The sequence below is a fragment of the Magnolia sinica genome, chromosome 13 (genome assembly GCF_029962835.1).
Source record: "Magnolia sinica isolate HGM2019 chromosome 13, MsV1, whole genome shotgun sequence".
NCBI lineage: Eukaryota > Viridiplantae > Streptophyta > Magnoliopsida > Magnoliales > Magnoliaceae > Magnolia > Magnolia sinica.
In genome coordinates, this window is record NC_080585.1 from 17,840,092 (window position 1) to 17,860,384 (window position 20,293).

Sequence of the window (20,293 nt, forward strand, 5' to 3'; positions counted from 1 at the left end):
GGGGGGTGCTCGGGTTGTGTCGGGTTGGGTTGAGCTGATTACTTGAATTGGGAAATTCTAGAATTGTTAATTGATTACTTGAATAATTGCTTATGTTAGTTGATTACTTGAATTGGGAAATTCTAGACTTTTGTAGACTTGTAGTTGATTACTTGAATTTGATTTCAACTACAAATCATATATTAAATATATGATTTGTAATTTTGTACTTCAATTGAACACAAATCAATTAGATATAGAGCGACCCCACTTGACATTTGACACACTTGAGAGATGAATTTAATAATCTACCTACCCGTTTAAGAATTCATATACAATAAATTGTATTCAAATCAATTATTGGTTTGATATTCTTTATATATATGAGTTCTTAAATTTAGATAGTTTTGTAATATATCACGTACCGAATGTTGCTTACACAATTTACATGGAGTTCGAGATTTGGTGCATCAACCTAATTTATTCCTTGAATATATGGTTCTCAACTGATTGACTGCGTCCCCTCTATGAATAACAGATAATGGTGATGACACTCAAATAGTAGAGAATTTTTATATATATTTGGAGAATTATGGGGGAGATGTTGTCGAATTTTCGACTTGCATGTAAATTGTGTGAGTATGGTACATGATATATTGTTGAATGTGATAAAAAGTGAAATTAAATTTTAGGAGACGTTAGAAAATGCTTATTTACAAATCACAGATTATAATGACACCTTCCAACTTTACATATCTTACGCTTGTTTTCTTATTTTCATATTTAAAGATAGCTAGTAAGAAAATCCCTAGTGATGGTGCATTTGCCACATCCCCTCTAGTTGTTGATATCCAAGGAGATGAGGAAAACTTGAATTCAGATACGTCTAATAAATGGAAGAAAAGAGCAGTAGTTTAGGACGATTTTGAAGAGATCGATATAAAAGAGGGTGTGAACCGTGTTACCAAGGTTAAATGTAAGCATTGCGAGTCAACTTTTGCAAAGCATTCTGGGGGATCAACTTCACATTATCACAGACACAGTATTAATTGTGCTAACAGTCCAAAAATCCCACGTTCAAGCCGACAATTGTTCTCATTTGTCTTATATGGAGGAAACGACTTACAAGCTACTCTCATCACTCATAAGTTTGAAAAAGACAAATTGAAAGAGTGGTTTGCAAGAATAGTTATCGTTGAGGAGAAACCATTTAGGTTTATAGAGAGTAGAGTTTTTAGCGAATACAATAAATACTTAATCCTAAATTTGAAAAGTGCTCGTGGGTCACGGTGAAAAGAAAATGCATGAACATGTATATGAATGAGAAGACAAAGATGAAATCCCTTTTGTCATCCGTTACAGTCTCGCATATAAGTCTTATTTCATACTTGTGGACAACGTCCAACCAAAGGAGGGGGTACATATCACTAACTGCACACTATGTGGATGCACATTGGAATTTACATAAGACAATTTTAAACTTTCGTCACCTTCCTCCCCCTCATGCCAGTTTGATTTTTCAAACTGCAAACACAATTGTCTTCAGGAGGGGCATCGAAAGTACGATATCTTCAATCACGCTAGATAATACATCTGCAAACAATGTTGTGATTTCTTTTTTTACGGAACCAATTCAAGACAACAAGTAATTTTGATTTTGGGGAAAAGGTTTTCTAGGTCAGATGTTGTGCTAATATTTTGAATCTAATTGTGCAAGAGGGGCTAAAAATAATTGACAAAATGATTGAGAACATAAGAGAGAGCATGAAGTATATAAGGGGGTCACGATTAAGACTTAGTATCTGACATAATATACTCTTAATGTTTGAATGTTGGATCATAAAAAACATTGAAGTTAAATATGTGTGCACCCGTTAGAATTCAACATATGAAATGTTGGATGCGACAGTCAAGTTGAAACTTGCATTCCCAGAATTTGTCATCTGTGACAGAGCATATGCTTGCTTACCTTTTTTATTTTTTATTTTTTTATTTTTTTATTTTATATGCTTGGTTACCTAATGAAGATGATTGGAGAAGAGCTAAAGACGTTCGATTTTACTATGATTGTACAAAGATATTTTTTGAAAATAAATATCTAACAACAAATTTGTGACGCTTCTCTGAATAGCATCCTTAATCTTTCAAATCTTTGGAAGAAACAAATATCTAACAACAAATTTGTTTCTTCCAAAGAATTTGTTTCTTCCGAAGATTTGAAAGATTAAGGATGCTCTTCAGAGAAGTGTCACAATAAGTCCAAATTATATTTAGAATATGGCACTAAGCATGAAAGTGAAATTTGAAAAGTACTGGAGCGAATGTCACCTATTAATGACTTTAGCTATTGTCCTTGATTCTTGTTGCAAAATTGGGTTGGTTAGTTACGTTTATAAGAAAATTTATTTGTTTGACAAAGCAGCAATTGAAGCATCTAGTGTTCGTGTGGTTGAGAATTGTATTATTCTTATGTTGTTAATTTTACCATAACACAGGATACACAACTTACGCATGAACGTGGCTATAGTTTGTCTATACGTGGTGACCATTTTCTCGATGAGTACTTCTCAACCTTAGAACAAGATGAAGCAAGTCATCAAACAAACGTGTTAGGATTAGATGTATATCTCAAGGAGCCAGTCGTGAATGTCTCTAGCCAAGACTTTGACGTTTTAGATTAGTGGAAGACTGGAGCTTGCGAAGGAAAATACCCTATACTATCGTTGATGGCTCGAGATATTTTATCAATTCCGATTACAACAGTGGTATCCAAGTCTGCATTTAGCACCGATAGTAGGGTGGTTTGCAAGTATAAAAGCTCTCTTGGACCTAAAACAATTGAAGCGCTCGTTTGTACACAAGATTGGTTGCGTCCAGTTTGGGTTGGTAGTTCATTTAATGAAGAGAATGATGAAGAGGATGAGACTGAGAGTCTAGACGCTATTGCACCTTCATCTATTTAAATGTGGTTTTAAATTTTTAGCACTTTTTGATCTTGTTAGTTGTTATAATTCATATTTTATTTTGTAAGACTTTAATTTATATTATTTTTGGAATGATTTGACATCGACATTTGAATTTTGAATGTACTATAATTTATTTATTGTAAATTATGTTGGCTTCATGACTTCGCCTAAAAAATGTAATTCTCTATTAACAAAAGCCCTTGTGCGGAAATGTCGTCTGATGACCCATCCACAGACATTTGGGATTACGGTACCCAAGTGTACTCCCCAACATCTGGAAGAATGAAAATTAAATGCCGTTTGTGTGGAGATAAATTCGTGAACAAAACAAACTGGCTTAGAATACACTTATCTGGTCGGGGAGGAGATGCAAAACCATGTCGCAATGCCTCATACGAAGCGCGTATTCTATTCCAAGCTCTCTTGGACTCAAATAAGAAAAAGTCCACCTCCTCCACACCAAATTTAACTAGCCACACAAATTATAATAACAAGCCTATTATAGTAGAAGAAGATTTAGAAATAGAGAGAGTGCAACGAATTAGTAGGGAAGAAGAAGCAGAAGAGGAGGATGTGATATTAAAAGATCTGAAAGAATAATTGAAACTTGCCTTGAAGATAAGTGGGGAAGAGGCGGAGGTATCTAAATGTTGATGTCCTCCAAAACAACATGATGCTTAGGCAGGGCCGAGCATAGGAAGTAAGAAGAGTCACAAAACATCAAAATTTCTCTCCAGGCTCTCCTCATTCTATGAGATGTTGGGAACTCCTTATAGATCAGCTTATAAAGAAGGCTTGAAAAAGTAAGTTAAATATATATAGGAACATGACGGTAAAGTTTCACTACTTTCTGATTTAGAAGAAGTAAGCAAATATCTAGGAGAAGATAGCACCTCCGGATCTGCAAATATATCTCCTGTTGTCAATGAAACTAATAACTCATTCTATGAGATGTTGGGAACTCCTTATAGATTAGCTTATAAAGAAGGCTTGAAAAAGTAAGTTAAATATATACGGCCTTGATGGTGCTCATCATATGGACCATAATAACAAGTTGTTGATGAATATTAAGTAAGCAAATATCTAGGAGAAGATAGCACCTCCGGATCTGCAAATATATCTCCTGTTGTCAATGAAACTAATAATGCGTCAGGTGGATGGGACGACAAAAGCGATGCTGATGGATCCAGTTCAGATGAAGGTGGTAACTCTCTTATCTGTCGGCCTTGATGGTGCTCATCATATGGACCATAATAACAAGTTGTTGATGAATATTAAGTGGGTTTAAGGTTTTGTAGCAACAAACATTCTCATGTTGTTACTTGTTAACTTGTAATAACTTGTTATGCATTGCCATTGCACCTACTTTGGTTCTAACAAATCTTGATTTTATCATTTTAATGATTTTATTACGATTTTTAAAATATACTTCGACTCAACTCGACTTGACTCGAACAACATGCTCGACCTGACTCTATCCCAGCTCGACTCGGCTCAAACTAGCGAGCCGAGTTTGGATCATGGTGGGGTCGAGCTGAGCCGAGCTTGGCCTAGCTTGAATCGAACTCAACTTGTGTTCACCTCTAGGTTTGCTCATATGCTGGCTGTTTGAAATGTTAAAATCAACTTAGAAAATGCGATGCCCTTCTGTGATTAGTGCTTGTGTTTATAGATCCTGCATATACTTCTCTGATTACCAATCTACTTTCATTGGATGGGCATTGCTCGTCTTGTATTTTACATTTATATTCTTCTACGGTATTGGACTAGATTATTAGATTGACTTTTTATTTTATTTTTATTTTTATTTTTTTATTATTTAAGATAACGAAATTTTTATTAAAAAGCCAACAAAGCAAACTACAAAGAGACGGGATGCCAGGAGGTGACCCACTGCAACCTAAGAAAATCCAGATTACATTCCTTAAGCTTGGAGACACTAGAGGCCCACTCAACAACATGCATCTTTGCCCTAAGAGAGATTCCATCCGATGACTTCCTCTCATTCCTAAAACATCTAGCATTCCTTTCTTCTCAAACAGCCCACCAAACCGCAAGCAAAGCCATTTTCCACAAGGTCTTTTTCTTCTTCCCAAGGCGCATCCTGTGCTAGCCATACAAGAGACCATTAACCACTCGGGAACACCTAAAGGACTTGAAATTGGCCAAATACATCTTGCCCAAATCAACCCCACAAAGGAGTAATGCATAAAGTGATGGTTCACCGTCTCCTCATCATGCTCACATAATAGGCGCACCTCATCATGCTCACATAATAGGCGCATATTAAGAATCACCATAGCCCTTTTCCGAAGATTATTGATAGTGAGATCTTTCTTCCTATTGACAAGCCACCCAAAAGCCGCAATTTTTTGAGGGACATCATAATGCCAAATGAATTTGGTATGCCCTACATCCTCATGCCTACTTTCTTCATGCACAAGGGAATAGAGCGACTTAATTGAAAAAGATCTTGAATTGTCAACCTTTCACATCATTCTATTGGGGTCGAAGTTGACTGGGTAGCAAAGTCAAATACGCTACATAAGGGACACAAATTCGTCGACTTTCTCGTTGCGAAGAAACTGCCTGCGTAGGATCCCAATCTACTTCCTCACCAACATGAGAGAAACAATGGTCACCACCATGGATGGGTTCGGGGCTAACAAAAAAATTCTAGGGAAGTCAACCTTCAAAGGGGAGCTCCCAATCCAAACATCGTCCCCAAAGCAAAGCCAACCCCTCCATAAAAACCGGCTTCACAGGGAGATTCCTTTCCATAAGGCCAATGCTATAAATAGAAGAATCTGTAGTCCACCATCTTCCTTCCCAGCACCCATATTTACTTTTGATAACTTCCTTCCAAAGGGCCCCACTTTTTGCCTCGAATCTCCAAAGCCATTTCCTGAGCAAAGTCACATTCATAGATTTTAGATCCTTTATACCTGCCCCACCATCTTCATAGGCCTTGCAAACCTCATCCTAATCCACCAAGTGAAATTTCTTCTTATCGTCCACCCCTTGCCACAAGAAATCACATTGAAGTTTCTTAGGCTTTGTAAGCACCAGAGCCGAGCATTTAAAGACCGACATGAAATAAAGAGGGAGGTTGGAGAGGGCCGCTTTTATAAGAGTAATGCGGCCGCCAAGACTTTTCCATCTAGCAAGCTTCCTGTCAAATCTCTCCACCACCTTTTCCCAAAGATGAATAGCTAGTTTTCCAACACAGAGGGAGACCCATGTATGTAGCTGGAAGTGATCCTGCTGCACACCCAAAAACCTCAGAAAAATGCCCACTTCAGCCTCCTCCATCTGAGCCCTGCACATTTTTTAGAGATGTTAACCTAAGGAATATAACCGCTTCAAAGCACCGAATAATTGTTCTTAACTTATCCACCATACTAGGGTTTGCATCACAAAGAACTAGAGTTTCGTCTATGAACCAGAGATGAGATATGGGAGAGTCCATCCCCTCCACCTTGAACCCACTAATCAAGCCCTCCCCTTGCCCCTTAGCTTGCATCCTCCCTAACGCCTGCGCCACTATGACGAATAAGAAGGGAGATAACGGGCCCCCTTGGCAAAGGCCCCTAGAGTTTTTGAAAAAACCTTTTGGGTAACCATTTAGAAGAACCAAGAAGTGCGCCGAACCAACTCACTTACGAGTCCAACTACTCCTTCTCTCCCCACAACCCACCGTCTGCAACATGTAATTTAAGAAGCCCAATCAACATGATCGTAAGCCTTCTCAATATCATGTTTGTGTTGTCAAAAAGATGTCTTAAATCTTGTTATCCTTGATTAGTCGAAGAAAGTTCGACTCAAAGTCCAACAACAATGTATCTAAAATTTCCGAGGTCTTCGACCAGTCGAGGGACAGGCTCGAACAGTCGAGGCCCAGGCTCAACTAGTTGAAGGTTATGTAGATTGTGCGCGGACTGCGTAAATTTGAGGCGGTTTCAGAGAGGTTCGAAAGAGGAGTTTCCTAAACTATAAATAGGGGTCCCTAGGGCTATTCTAGAGAATGTTAAGGCTTTGTAAAGGTATTCTAAGGGTTCTAGAAGGGGTTATAGGCTTTCAAAGGGTGTAGCAAGGGTGAGATTCAAGGTTGTTCGAATCGGGTAAGTCTTTTCTCTTTGTAATTCATGCTTTCATAGTGGATTTCTGTCGCTTTGTGCCGTGGCCTTTTCCCGCAAGGGTTTTCCATGTTAAATCTGTGTTCTCTTGTGTTTGCTTGGTGCTTTTCGATTGCTATCCTAGATCCATCTCTGTGTGATTCCGTAGTTCAAATCCCAACAACTGGTATCAAAGCAATTGTTGGGGCACAGATCTGAATCTAAGGGATTAGCATCAATGGGAAGCACTAGGTATGAGATTGAGAAGTACTCACGAACAAATAACTTTGAGTTATGGAAGATCAAAATGATCATTCCCTTGATTAAGGCGAAGATGGTGCTCCTGAGGAGCGAAGGTCTACTATGACTGATGTTGATTGAAATACTCTTGATAAAAAGGCTTTATCCTCGTTCCGTTTATGTCTCACGGATGAAGTTCTCTACAATTTCATGAGGGAGAAAATTGCGGCTAAGTTATGGGTGAAGTTTAAAGATGTTTATACGAAAAAATCCTCTGAAAATCGCTTACACTTGAAGCGTTAGTGGTATAACTTCAAGATGCAGAAGGTGGAGATCTTGAGGCTCACATTAGCAACTTAAATAAATTGGTTTACAAATTGCTGGATATGGAGGAAGTGATGAAAGATGAGGAACAAGTATGTATGTTGTTGAATTCTCTTCCGGCATCGTATGAGTCATTCAAGGACATAATGTGCACCACGAATAAAACCCTGAGTGTCGACACCGTTATCTCAGCCCTGCAAGGAAAGGCCTTGAGAAAGCTAAACGGTGACATGGGGACATTCTGATGCACTGTTTACGAGGGGTAGAAATTATGAACAAGGAATAGGATCTTCGAGTTCTAGATCCAAATCCAAAGGCAAGGGCACATGTAAGATAAAGTGTTGGAACTGTGGGATAGAAGGACACATGAAGAAGGATTGTACAAATCCTAAATCTAAGAGAGAAGAATCTGAGGCTTCATACAGGGAGGCCAACGCTGTCACGTCAAATGGATCGAGTGGACGTGATGGTGATGTCTTGTCTATGTCTATGATCAAACGCCCGCCCATACGATGATCGTAGGGGCTGTGGATTTTAGACACACGGGCATCCTTTCACATGACTCCTCATCAGAGTTGGTTCGCCAGCTACAGGGAGTGCGATGGTGGACAGGTGTTTATGGGCAATGACATTGCCTGTAATGTTGTGGCTGTTGGTACGGTGCGCATCAAGATGTTTGATGGGGTGGAGCATACCTTGACTGATGTCAGGCACGTTTCTGATTGGAAGAAGAATCTGATTTCTCTTGGTGTACTTGAGGCAATGGGTTGCAAGTTCACAGGTATTGATGGTGCTCTTAAAGTATCTAAGGGGGCATAGGTAATTATGAAAGCGTAATGACTTGGTAATCTTCACAGGTTGATCGGGAGTACTTCAACAGGTGAAGCTGTAGTGGATATAGCGGATTCCATCTCTGCACATGTGTGGCATGCTGAGCATGACCACATGAGCGGGTAGGGCATGAAGGTTGAGACGCGTGGACAGAGATACAGAGCAGGTGGAGTAGTCATCTGTGAGAAGAATCACACAGCGTAATCGCAGGATATCGATGAGGTACATGGACGACTCTTATATCGCATATGCACTCGTTACAAGCGAGAGGGATCTGTCTACTATTTAGATGGCTCTAGGTGAGCCTGGTGTTGAAAAGTGAAAGGTGACTATGGACGATGTGATGGACTCGTTGTACCACATCGACACATGGGAGTTGGTGGATCTTCCAGTGGGCCGGAGAGTGGTTGGATGTAGGTGGATCTTCAGGAGGATACAACATAGATACAGATCGAGGTTGGTAGCGAAGGGTTATGCTCAAAGAGAAGGGATCGACTTCTCTGAGATATTCGCACCGATGGTATAGTAGGTGTCTATAAGATTCATATTGGCCTTGGTTGGCCAATGTGATCTCGAGCTTGAAAGGATGGATGTGGAGTCTGCACTTCCGCACGGGAAATTGGAAGAGTAGATCTATATGAAGCAATCAGAGCGGTTCGAAGTTAAAGGGGCTGAGAAGAAAAGTTTGCAGGAGGTCGTTACACGACCTGTCGCCTAGGTAGTGGTATAAAATTTGATTCCTTCATGGTGAGTTATGTATTGTGTGTGGACGACATATAAATCGTCAGTCATGACATGTCTGAAATCAACGTATTAAAGACTTGGTTAAGTGGGTGATGCAGGACATGAAAACTTAAATATGATAGGCAAGATTTCAGGCTTTAGATCGTACTAGTTCAAGAAAAATCACACAAGATTCCACATCCCACATAACGTCAAACACTCAACAAGGGGAATCTATGCGGGTCTAAGCATGCACATGCTAGGGCTGGATCAATTAAAAATTATAGACCAAACAATGCTCAAATGATAGTAGATTCCTCCACACATGCAAATGATTATTTCCTGATCTAAGGGATTCTCACGTTTCAATTCAGGAAAACTTAGGGTTTCAAAAGTGGAATAGAACTTGGGGATTTGAGATGATCTAGGGTTAGGGTTATGGAAATAAGGCGAAAGAGGAGTGGGATAGAGACGAGAGGGAACCTGTGATCAGCCTGCACGTGTGGACAGCAAATCGGCCTGATGCACGTGCGTGGATGGCAGCCCGCACGTGTATGGGGCCCACGAATCTGGAATTGGCCAGCTAGGGTCTGATCGGCCAGGGATGGGCCACCTTCCTTCCAAATTTTAGGTCAAACAGATGATTGATTTGAACATGGTTCTCCACCGAAGTTTCAGCCTTCCTACAGGGCCAAATTATGAAAATTTGCTGTAGGGGAAAGATTAGCTACAAACGTGGGTGGATTTGATGAGGGATGGTTGTAGGAGATGAGGAATATGGAGGGTAGGAGATGGGGGCGATTTGGGATGAGTGTGGCTTCACACCACGGTAGTTAGCCTTTCGAAGAAGGGAGGGTTTCGCCCCCAATTAGGTTTTTACAACTCAGAATTAGAAAAGCAAGAAAATGCAGAATTTTATTGATTATCTTCAATGGAAAAAAAAAATCCTACAAGGGGTTGCCTATTTATAAGAAAAACTTATACCTCAAAAGCCGCGCCATATGCACATACTATTACTTAAAGAGGAAGTAATAAAAAATAACAACTAATCAATGCATTCTAAATCATTCATGATGTTCTTAATAACGGTAATAAGCAAAACTCAAAGTCCTAGGTCACCTAGGGTAGTGGGTCACGATCATGAGATTCAATGATGGAATTCACATGATGATCAGGTCTACCCCAATGAACCAAAACACAGTCCTCTAACTAGGAGGCTCTCCATGGATGTCGTCATCGATCTAGATTGAAGGTGGGGCCCTCCTTGCGTACGTGCGTAAGGGGCGTGCATGTGCGCGAGATGTCCCCATCAACTCTCCCCTGTTGCGAAGATTTTGTCACTGGCGAAACAACTCTTGAACCTCTCCAAGAAATCAGGTCTCTGAAGCTCCTCTTCAGTGAGCCACGTACTGTCTGAAGGTGGGCGTGACTTCCACTTGACCAGAAACTTTTGAAATCCGCCGTCTGACGTTGATATTATTTAATGGTCTAGAATATCCTCTATTTCCTCTCTGGGTGTGGGAAAGGTAGGTATGAGAGGTAGAGGCTAAGAAGATGGGTCGGGTGGGGACCATGGATCAAGGGAAAGGTCTGAAGAATCAAGATGATTAGGTGAAAGGCCGGACAATGTATCAATGGTCCCCTGAAATGCAACTAGATCCGTCACATTGAATGTGGAACTAATTCTCATGGAAGGTGGAAGATCTACCACATACGCATTGAGATCGTTTCATTTTATAATTTGGAATGGTCGAGCGCTACGCGTATGTAATTTACGAACAACTCTCTGGCCTGATGTAGACTATCACAGAGTCCCCTACATTGAATTCCTTGAATCGTTTATGTTGGTCTGCAGAAATTTTGTAATGTTTATTACTAGTAGTAATCTTTTGCCTGATTTTTTGATGCAATGAGTGAATGTGATGCGCAAAAGATTCTGCAGACTCTGATGGCCTATGAGACAGTGACATAGGGACAAGATTAATAGGTTTCCTAGGTTTATAACCAGTAACGACTTTAAAAGGACTTAGACTTGTGGACCTATCAACAGAACTATTAAATGCAAACTCGGCTATAGGTAGTACGGTGTCCTACGTCCTGGTGTGGTGCATATCCCTCATAGGGGGAAACTCATCCGGTAGATCATCAGGAAAGATATTACGAAACTCATCCACTATCGGAATGGCCTCAGTGGGTAACTCTACACTAGCCTTTGGTGCGCGCTCTCTAGTGACAAGGCTGTACATGTCGTACCACTCAAAATAGTGGTCCATGTTTGCTAACCAATCTAGAAAAGCTTTAGGGTCCAAGTGGCCATTAAATGTGGGGGCATTTACTTGGATTTGGGATGGGTGTGGCTTCGCACCACGGTAATTAGCCCTTCGAAGAAGGGAGGATTTCGCACCCAATTAGGTTTTCACAACTCAGAGAATTAGAAAAACAAGAAAACATAGAATTTTATTAATCATCTTTAATGAAAAAAAACCCTACAAGGGGTGGCCTATTTATAAGAAAAACCTATACCCCAAAAGTCGCGCCATGTGTGCATACTATTACTTAAAGACAAAGTAATAAAAAATAACAACTAATCAATATAATCTAAATCGTTCATGATGTTCTTAATAATGATAATAAGCAAAACTCAAAGTCCTAGGTCACCTAGGGTAGTGGGCTACGATCATGAGATCCAATGATGGGATCCACATGATGATCGGGACCACCCCAAGGAATCAAAACACAGTCCTCTAACTAGGAGGCCATCCATGGATGTTGTCATTGATCCAAATCGAAAGTGGGGCCCTCCTCCTTGCCTAAGTGCGTAAGGGGGGCGTGTGTGTGCGCGAGATGTCCCCATCAGTGGGACATTCAAGATGAAGGATCGGGGGGCTGCAAAGATGGTTCTTGGCTTTGAGACTAAAAGAGGAGTAGGCTTTGGTTATCTTAAGTAGAATACCTTGGGTAGGTATTGATCAAGTATGTGATTGACCAGGCAAAGCCAGAGAGCATTCCTTATGCATCTCTCATCAAGTTTTCCTCAGGACATGTCCCAAAACAGATGAAGAAAAACAGGATATGTCTTATGAGCCTTATTCGAATGTGGTTGGCAGTGTATGCCATGGTCTGTATTAGACCAGTTATTTCACAAGCAATTGGTGTTGCGAGCAAATACCCCGGTAAGCAACATTGGATGGCGGTGAGATGGTTACTTCGATACATTCGAAGTACAGAAGACTACGTCTTACTTTTGAGAAGACAAGAGCAAAGGTGGTTGGGCATGTGGATTCAGATCCGGCAGACATGCTCACCTAGATTGTTCCTGCAGAAAAGTTCAAGTTCTGTGCAACTTCTCTGGGCTTGTCGATGACGTAAAAAGAAGGACGGACTGTGCACAAGAAGCTATGATGTGATGCAGAGATAAGATAAGAGGACAAGAAGCTACACGGTTAAAGATTAAAGACATAGTGGAGATTGTTGTCAAAAAGATGTCTTAAATCTTATTATCTTTGACTAGTCGAAGAAAGTTCGACTCGAAGTCTAGCAACAATGTATCTGAAATTCCCGAGGTCTTCGACCAGTCAAAGGACAGGGTCGACCAGTTGAAGCCCAGGCTCGACCAATCGAAGGTTACATAGATTGTGTGCGGATTCTGCGCAGACTACGTAAATTTGAGGTGGTTTTAGAGAGGTGCGAAAGAGGAGTTTCCTAAACTATAAAGAGGGGTCCCTAGGGCTATTCTAAAGAATGCTAAGGCTTTCTAAAAGTATTTTAAGGGTTTCTAGAAGGGGTTCTAGGGTTTCAAAAGGTGTAGCAAGGGTGAGATTCAAGGTTGTTCGAATCGGGTAAATCTTTTCTCTTTGTAATTTATGCTTTCATAGTGGATTTCTGTCGCTTTGTGCCGTGGTTTTTTCCCGAAAGGGTTTTCCATTTTAAATCTTTGTGTTCTCTTGTGTTTGCTTGGTGCTCTTGGATTGCCATCCTAGATCTATCTCTGTGTGATTCCGCAGATCAAATCCTAACAGTTTGTACACTGCATTTCACTTCCCCTCTGTCTTGAATCAAGGCATTTGTGAGCGATAAGAGCACTATCCAAGATTTGCTTACCTAGGACAAAGGAACTCTGATTTTCTGAGATGATACTACCTATCTCACTTTGCAATCGAGATAGAAGGACTCTTTAACTATGAGGCGCTTGAAAGGCAAGTAATCCAATCTTGGTCTTCTCCACTCCTCTCATGAAAGCAACTCCTTATTGGATCAACTTCATTTAATCTTTTGGTAACTATGACCTTCTACCCTGTTTATCATCCACTTGTCACATAAGCAGGTTGGATATAACTTCATTATGATTCCCCTTAACATTCTATTAATGCAACGCGTGGTAGGCTAAAAGATTTGATCAACCACAATTACCATTGTCAATTTTACATCAACTTTTTCCTTGGTTTAGAGCAGGCTCTTTCCATTCCTTATTGTCACATTCCATCTCAAGTTTCATCAATGTGTACATTTTTTTAATTTTTTTTAAATTTTGATACGCATCTATCTTAGGCTTGTAACTGGTTTGGTTTTTATGGGCTCTAGCTTTTGTATTCTTTGAACTCTGAATGTTAAGTGCTCATGTTTGTTAAATTCCTTCAGTTAATTCTTTGTTTATGCATAGGTAGGCATGAGCTTATATTAGGGAATACCTTCAAAGAGGGGAAAGGCTTCACCCCACCAAGAGGGGAAGTTCCTCCTCAGGTATATATCTTTCTTGTGAAGTTCAAATTTTAACTTATTTAGCATTTAAAATATGTAAATTTTTGCATTTATTTGATGTTTTCTGTTTTAAATCTTTAAGGACATTTTGAACTCTGATTGTTGGATCTGAAATCTTTTCAGTTCAATTTCTATAACTGCTTCCTTATTTAAAGCTCACCAAACTTCTTCTCAATATTATGTAGTATACTAACATATTACCAGAAAGAAGCAGGTAGGCGTTACTTGTTGCTTCAGCTTTTATTCATTCAATTCTCACATACCTAACTTCCTTGTGCTGGTTGGAATAACATGTTTTGTCCTGGGTATTTGTCAAGAGGACGCATCAATTTTAGAATATGTCTGTCTCTGTTCATGATCTTTCCAAGATAAGATTGTTGTAAAAGGTGTTTTGCATGTCCAGGCAAACAAGAGCATGGCCTAGTGAAAATTAATGACATCTGACCAAGGTATTCAAAATCGGTTATGTAACGGCTGTAACGGCCATTACGTAATGGTAACAGTGATAACTGTTACGCATTACGGGGTTGAAACGGCCGTAAAGGCCCTGTAATGGTCCGTAACAGCCTTGTAACGGTCCTGTAACAGTTTTTTCAAAAAAAAAAAAAGAAAAGGGCCGTAACGGCCGATACGGGGGGCCGTAATGACCGTTACGGCCCACATCATAACGTTATTTTGGAACACCTTGCATCTGACAGTAGAATAGTTGTCGAATTGTCTTAAGATTGGGAAAATCTTCCAATCTTGATTTGAACTTGGTTGTTGTACCTATTTTTTGCACACCCACATCGTGCCATCCCTCAGTAGAAGTGATTACATTGATACATTTGTTGAAGCGACGTTTTTGCTCATTTGCGCACAAACATGCAGCTCTTATATCAAATTGTAATTGATTGTGCCAAACCTAATCTCCAATTTCCTTGTGCACTTGTGTTTTGAAAATTGAACTCTGAAATCTTGTGACTAGACGGAACTAAAACAGTTGTTAACCAGGGTGGGTTGTCTTGACATTTGTCGTCACCTCATTTTGCAAAAAGCTGGCAAAGGAATAATTGCAAAACATGCACATGCGAAGAACTAGATACTTATGAGGTTCAAACAAAGCATGGGTATGACCTGCAATGGTCAGACCACACCTATTTTGAGCGGATACTCTTTTTTTTCTTTAATTTTTTGAGTTGATATTTTCTTGGAATCTCAGCATCGAAAGTTTCGATGCTTACCCTAGCTTCAACTGTTTCACCTTAGAGAAAAGAAGTAACATGTTAAACAGGTGAAGATAAAACAAAGATCAACCATTTCCAAAATTAATTAGTCAAAATTATCAAAAGACAACCATTTCAATAATCTAAAGACAAGAAACAAATAAGCCCTCAAAATGAACATCTGAACTCCTTAACATTCAGAATCGACTCATTCCCTGTTTGGTATTAGACTATTGTCTTTCTTGATCCAGTGAGGGCTTCCAAATCTCGAAGTATTATTTTGAAATATATTCTTCATGATAAACAGTTGTGCAAGAAAGGCATTGACATGTACTATATTTGTTACAACCTTGATACTTCACCAGTTGACAATTGATTTGCATTTTGTTGTCCCCTGAAACATTTCTATGGATGGTATTAAATTAATTGGTCATTGCTGATTGGAATTACATTTTAATTAGAAAGTAAATGACTTGAGCTATCAGTAAAGTCAGTTAATCTCAACTATTTTAAGATGCAAATACTATGTGAAATTGGTCAAGCAGTGTTTTAAATATCAACGATATCAGCCAATATATCTCACGATATATCTTGTATCTCACCTGTGCAATACGAAACGCATAGGTAGTGTCGATATATCCCACCTATTCGATCCAGTGAGCATTTTCAATTTTTGATCCATGTCTTTGTTGTAAATCATGTTAAACCAGTGTCAAATGGTTACAAATCTATGATTCTTCATGTTTTTCATGAAAAATTATGGATTTGGAACTTTGATTTCGAATTAGGAGGAGATGGGTCAAGTTGCGGAGAATTGAGAAAAAACAAAATTTCTCAATTTATCACAAATCAGTTGCAATCTTTGTATCTAAACACAAAATTAAACCTGTATGTAACCTGATCTAGCGATTCTTCTTTTGCTTTTGAATGTATTGCTTATGTTTCCATATATGTCTTCTTAGGTTTATAAATTATATGAATAGACTTAGAATATACTTCCATTCGTTCAGTTGGAAAGCACATATATTAGGACCCCATACAAAGGAAACCCCAATTATGTGCACTTTTTTTTTTGGGTAATATTTGATTTCTAAGTGTGTACTGATGTCTTTTTCAACAATCCCTAAAGTTTCATTGAAACATTCGACCAATTTCCCAATGTTCCCATGTTTCCCAACAACAACGATATATTACGAGATACAACCGATATATCTCATGCAATAACCGATATTTATCCATATCCGAAGGGTGCAATACATTACGCAATAATGATATTTAAGACATTGTGGTCAAGCAAGCATCATACTTGGTTGCATCTTCTAGGTCCATTTTTTTAATGTATTTAATAATTACTGTTGTATCTTATTAGCATCCTAAGTTATGATACTCTCAAGAAACCTTGACTCTTGTTTATTTTGTACAGGAATTCAATAACCGTGTGTTAGAAGGGTTCCAGGTCAGCCCAATTTGGCATCAAGGATTTATTCGTGATGATGGAAGGCATGCAATTTCTTCATTACAGCAGGATCTAAATTTTGTAGTATATGTTTAGGAGTAAGTAGATATGGTGGATATGGTTGCATTTTAAGTGGCATGATTATTTTCTGAAAATGATCGTTGAAATCTTCAACGAAATAAAATTGATTGGTTCTTACTTATGCTGCTAGGAAGTCTCTGCTTCCTTGGTTAGGTGCTTTTGCTACAGCTACAACCTCACTTCTCGTGCTTGTAGTTCATCAAAATCTGAAACTGTCCTTATTTACAGCAAATCCTGCATTATGAAGTCTATTTGATGCAGATGATGGAATTTTACTCCTTGATTTTCAAGAAGTCAAACTTTCATCCTATTCTGGTGGTTGCTAAGCTTGATGAATCGTTTACCACTCACTTCTGTCGCTTCATCTCTGTTCCTTGCAGCAGTAGCAAGTAGCGGGATTCTTGCTTACTCACAGGCTTTCTGCTTGCACATAGTGCATGGCAAGATTGTTGTTTCTTGTGCTGCTGATATACTCATTTGACTGTGTCGTATTACTTTGGCTCTCTTTGATAGTACTAGACTACCACTGGTAGCTTCAAGAGTTTACGAGGCATACAAAGTGCCACTTGATTTCTAAGTGATAGGTTGATCTTGAATTGCTTCCATTTGTTGCCTTAGGCAACCATTGTTGGCATGTGCTTGCACATGTGTGACCAATATGGCCTTAGAAACCTTTCTCCCACTTGTTACTTGACACCCCAAAACTATCGCACTGGATAAGCATGCCAGTTGGCATATGCAGCTGAAATTTCCAAGATTTGATGGCGGTTTCTTGAGTTTGTGGAATAGCAAAGTCCAAAATGTTGATTGCTATATGCAGCAACTAATGAAAGCATAAGAATCAACAGAGGAAACAAAATGACCAAAAACATCCATGTAGATTGTTGAGATTTGAGAAATCTCACCCAGCGATCCAGAGCCTAATGGCACCTCTGTCATCTCTACGGTGATTCGTTGAGCATGTACCGTGCGAACACGTATTGCATTTTTGTCTAGCATATCATTATTTTCCCACTAACACTATTGCAAGGGATCACGGTATGTTTCTTATTAGAGAACTCAGGCTGCTTTATTGGATGTGTACACTTAGTGTCACATACTATTGCTGCATTATTAAGACTTCAACTGGGGTTTGTGTTGACCTGAACCCGGTTGACCCAACCCAACTTTGGATTGGGTTGTCAAGGTCTTGGAGTCGAGTTCGGGTTGGAAAATGCCAACTCGATATGAAATCAAATTAGGTCTGGTTGAGCAAAATATGGGTCAGGTTGATTTTAGAACAATCACATGGTTTTTGGTCGGATCGGGTTGGGTCGAGTATGGAGGAATTCAGGTTGGGTTGTGGCCTCTTAAGATCAAGTTGGGCTTGGCTTGATCCTCAACCCGACGCAAACCTGCTCAAGTATCAACCCTAGGCATTATTATTATTTACGCTCTGTTTCAGTTCTTCTATCTGGTACATGCCCTTCTTTTTTCCGTCTTACATAAATGCTCATATGGGTCTGTAATAATATCAATTAGCCTTCAGGATCAATCCTAGATTATTTTTAAAAAAGTAGGAGCCCTTAAAAAAATATTAAATAGTAGATAGAAACTACCGAAGTGAATATCAAGAGGCGATGTTTTCCTCTTTTCAGCATGAAAACCAAGCAATGCATATCACTCAAATACTTTATATTATCCCTCTGAAATTCACAGTAGATTCAGGTGATTTTTTATTTTTATTTTTGCAAGAAACATCTCCAAATGCTCTTATATCAAGGCCATTTTGAAGTTTCTTGAACTATTTCCACTCTGAATTTGACAAGACATCTCATATTTCCCTCTTAAGCCTACCCCTCATAGCTGGGACAAGGAGAGAGTGGTTATGATGATTTCGTGTTTCCTTTTATTAGGAGATTTGCAGTACATCATTTTATTGAATTTGTTCTGTCACTTTTCTTGAAATTTAGCAAATACTGGACTAATATGACTTATATTTTTGCTAATTCTTCGCCTGATCTTAGCACAAAAATTTGTCCTGGGTTCCCATTTTCACCCATTCATAAGTAGATTTGGTCCAATTCTACTCTGTCGATCTGATGTAGGATCGATGCATGAACTAAGTAACATGCGAGATCAAATAACCGAATTAAGATATTTAACAAAAAAACAGAATCATCGCTATATTCATCGTAAATATCATGAAAATCAAAAGAAAATCATGCATAATCCTGACCTAAGCTACTAACATCGTAACACAAGATTATCAAATAAAAAGAAACTAGGATCTAATGAATGTAGGGACATGTAATTATTATAGGGTATAGTCTATTTCAAAATAGGAAACCTAATACAACCTAGGCTGCAAATTAGGGATTGGGTAATTTGAGAAAGTAGGAAAATTAGGAATTTTAGATTTAGGGTTAGGGTTTCGGGGATGAAAGAAAGGAGTTTTGATATAATGATGGTGGGAAGCCAAAAGGGCAGGTGGGATTCACACGTTTCGCCGTATGATCACACGTGTGGCGTGGGATGAGTTTTGGTCAGTTAGGGTTTGGATTGTGAATGGGTATGGGAATGTTGGGTTTGGTAGAAGACGAAGATCTGTGATGGGGAGAATGGAGAACATGAAGAAAAATACCTAGATGGGGAAGAAAAGAGAAGGTGACGTGGGGATAGATGGAGACCTCGCACCTCCGTTGATGAAGATTAGCCTCGCACCAATCTTCCTTCCAAATCACATGGAAGTATCTTCAAATCGCATGAAGATGAGAGAAGAAAGCAAGAGCTTTTCTCTCTGTCTTTTTTTTTTTTTAAATTTTTTATTTTTTTTATAATTATTACAAAATCCAATGGGAGAAAGGTCACACGCCCCCTTCTTTTTATAGATCCAAGAAGTTTCAAAAATTACAAAAATTCCTATCTTGTGAATTTTAACGAAAATAGCCCTAGTCTAAATAAAATCAAACTAAAATACTCATAATGTGTCCAAATGTAAAATAATAAAAAACTAAATCCTAAAATATGATAGTCTAAAATTGATGTGGACGATCAATGATCAATGGCCTGATCGTTGCGTCCCTTTGATCCAACAGTTTGGATCACTCCATCAAGTAGCCCATGTGTATCTTCCCAGTGTGGGGTCTTCCAGATGCTCGCACATGCGCATGGGGTTTTCAGCATGATCACGAGTACTCACCTAGCCACAGGGAAATCAGCGCGGCCCACCTCCTCCTCTGATACATATGTAAGGGTGTACGTGACGTAATGTCCTCATCACTATCACTCCCTAACAAAACAAATCTCTCATTGACATGGTCAAAAGATGTAGTCTCTTAATCGATTGACTTGTGAGATTGGGTACTCCCTGACAAGACAAATCTCTCATTGACATGGTCAAAAGATGTAGTGTCTTAATGGATTAACTTTTGAGATTGGGTAATAACTCTTCTGGGCCATTTTTGTTGAGGGCTTACATAAATATGCGTAGTCCTTGAATTGAAAATCTGATTGGTAGAAGCTTAATGGCCTTTTTTGTGTAAAAGTAGTTATTAGGGATGAGATATGTATGCGTCTGGGAAGCTCTTTCATGGCCTTGTCATCATTTTAGTGTGAGAATTCTTTAGAACTGCG

General features: G+C 39.2%; 1 protein-coding gene across 3 annotated transcripts in view; it reads left to right on the forward strand.

Annotated features, from left to right (window-relative positions):
• The window catches only part of LOC131223037 (probable tocopherol cyclase, chloroplastic), a 46,181-nt gene that overhangs the window by 13,055 nt on the left and 12,833 nt on the right, over window positions 1-20,293 (forward strand). For 2 of the 3 annotated variants that reach the window (XR_009160268.1, XM_058218317.1), the window contains exons 3-4: window positions 13,839-13,918; window positions 16,565-16,641. Coding sequence is in view for 2 of the 3 variants with exons in the window: in XM_058218317.1 (XP_058074300.1) it covers window positions 13,839-13,918; window positions 16,565-16,641 (157 nt within the window). In the remaining variant the exon portion in view is untranslated. The remainder of the gene's footprint in view (window positions 1-13,838; window positions 13,919-16,564; window positions 16,642-20,293) is intronic. The other variant, XM_058218318.1, reaches the window with a different exon arrangement.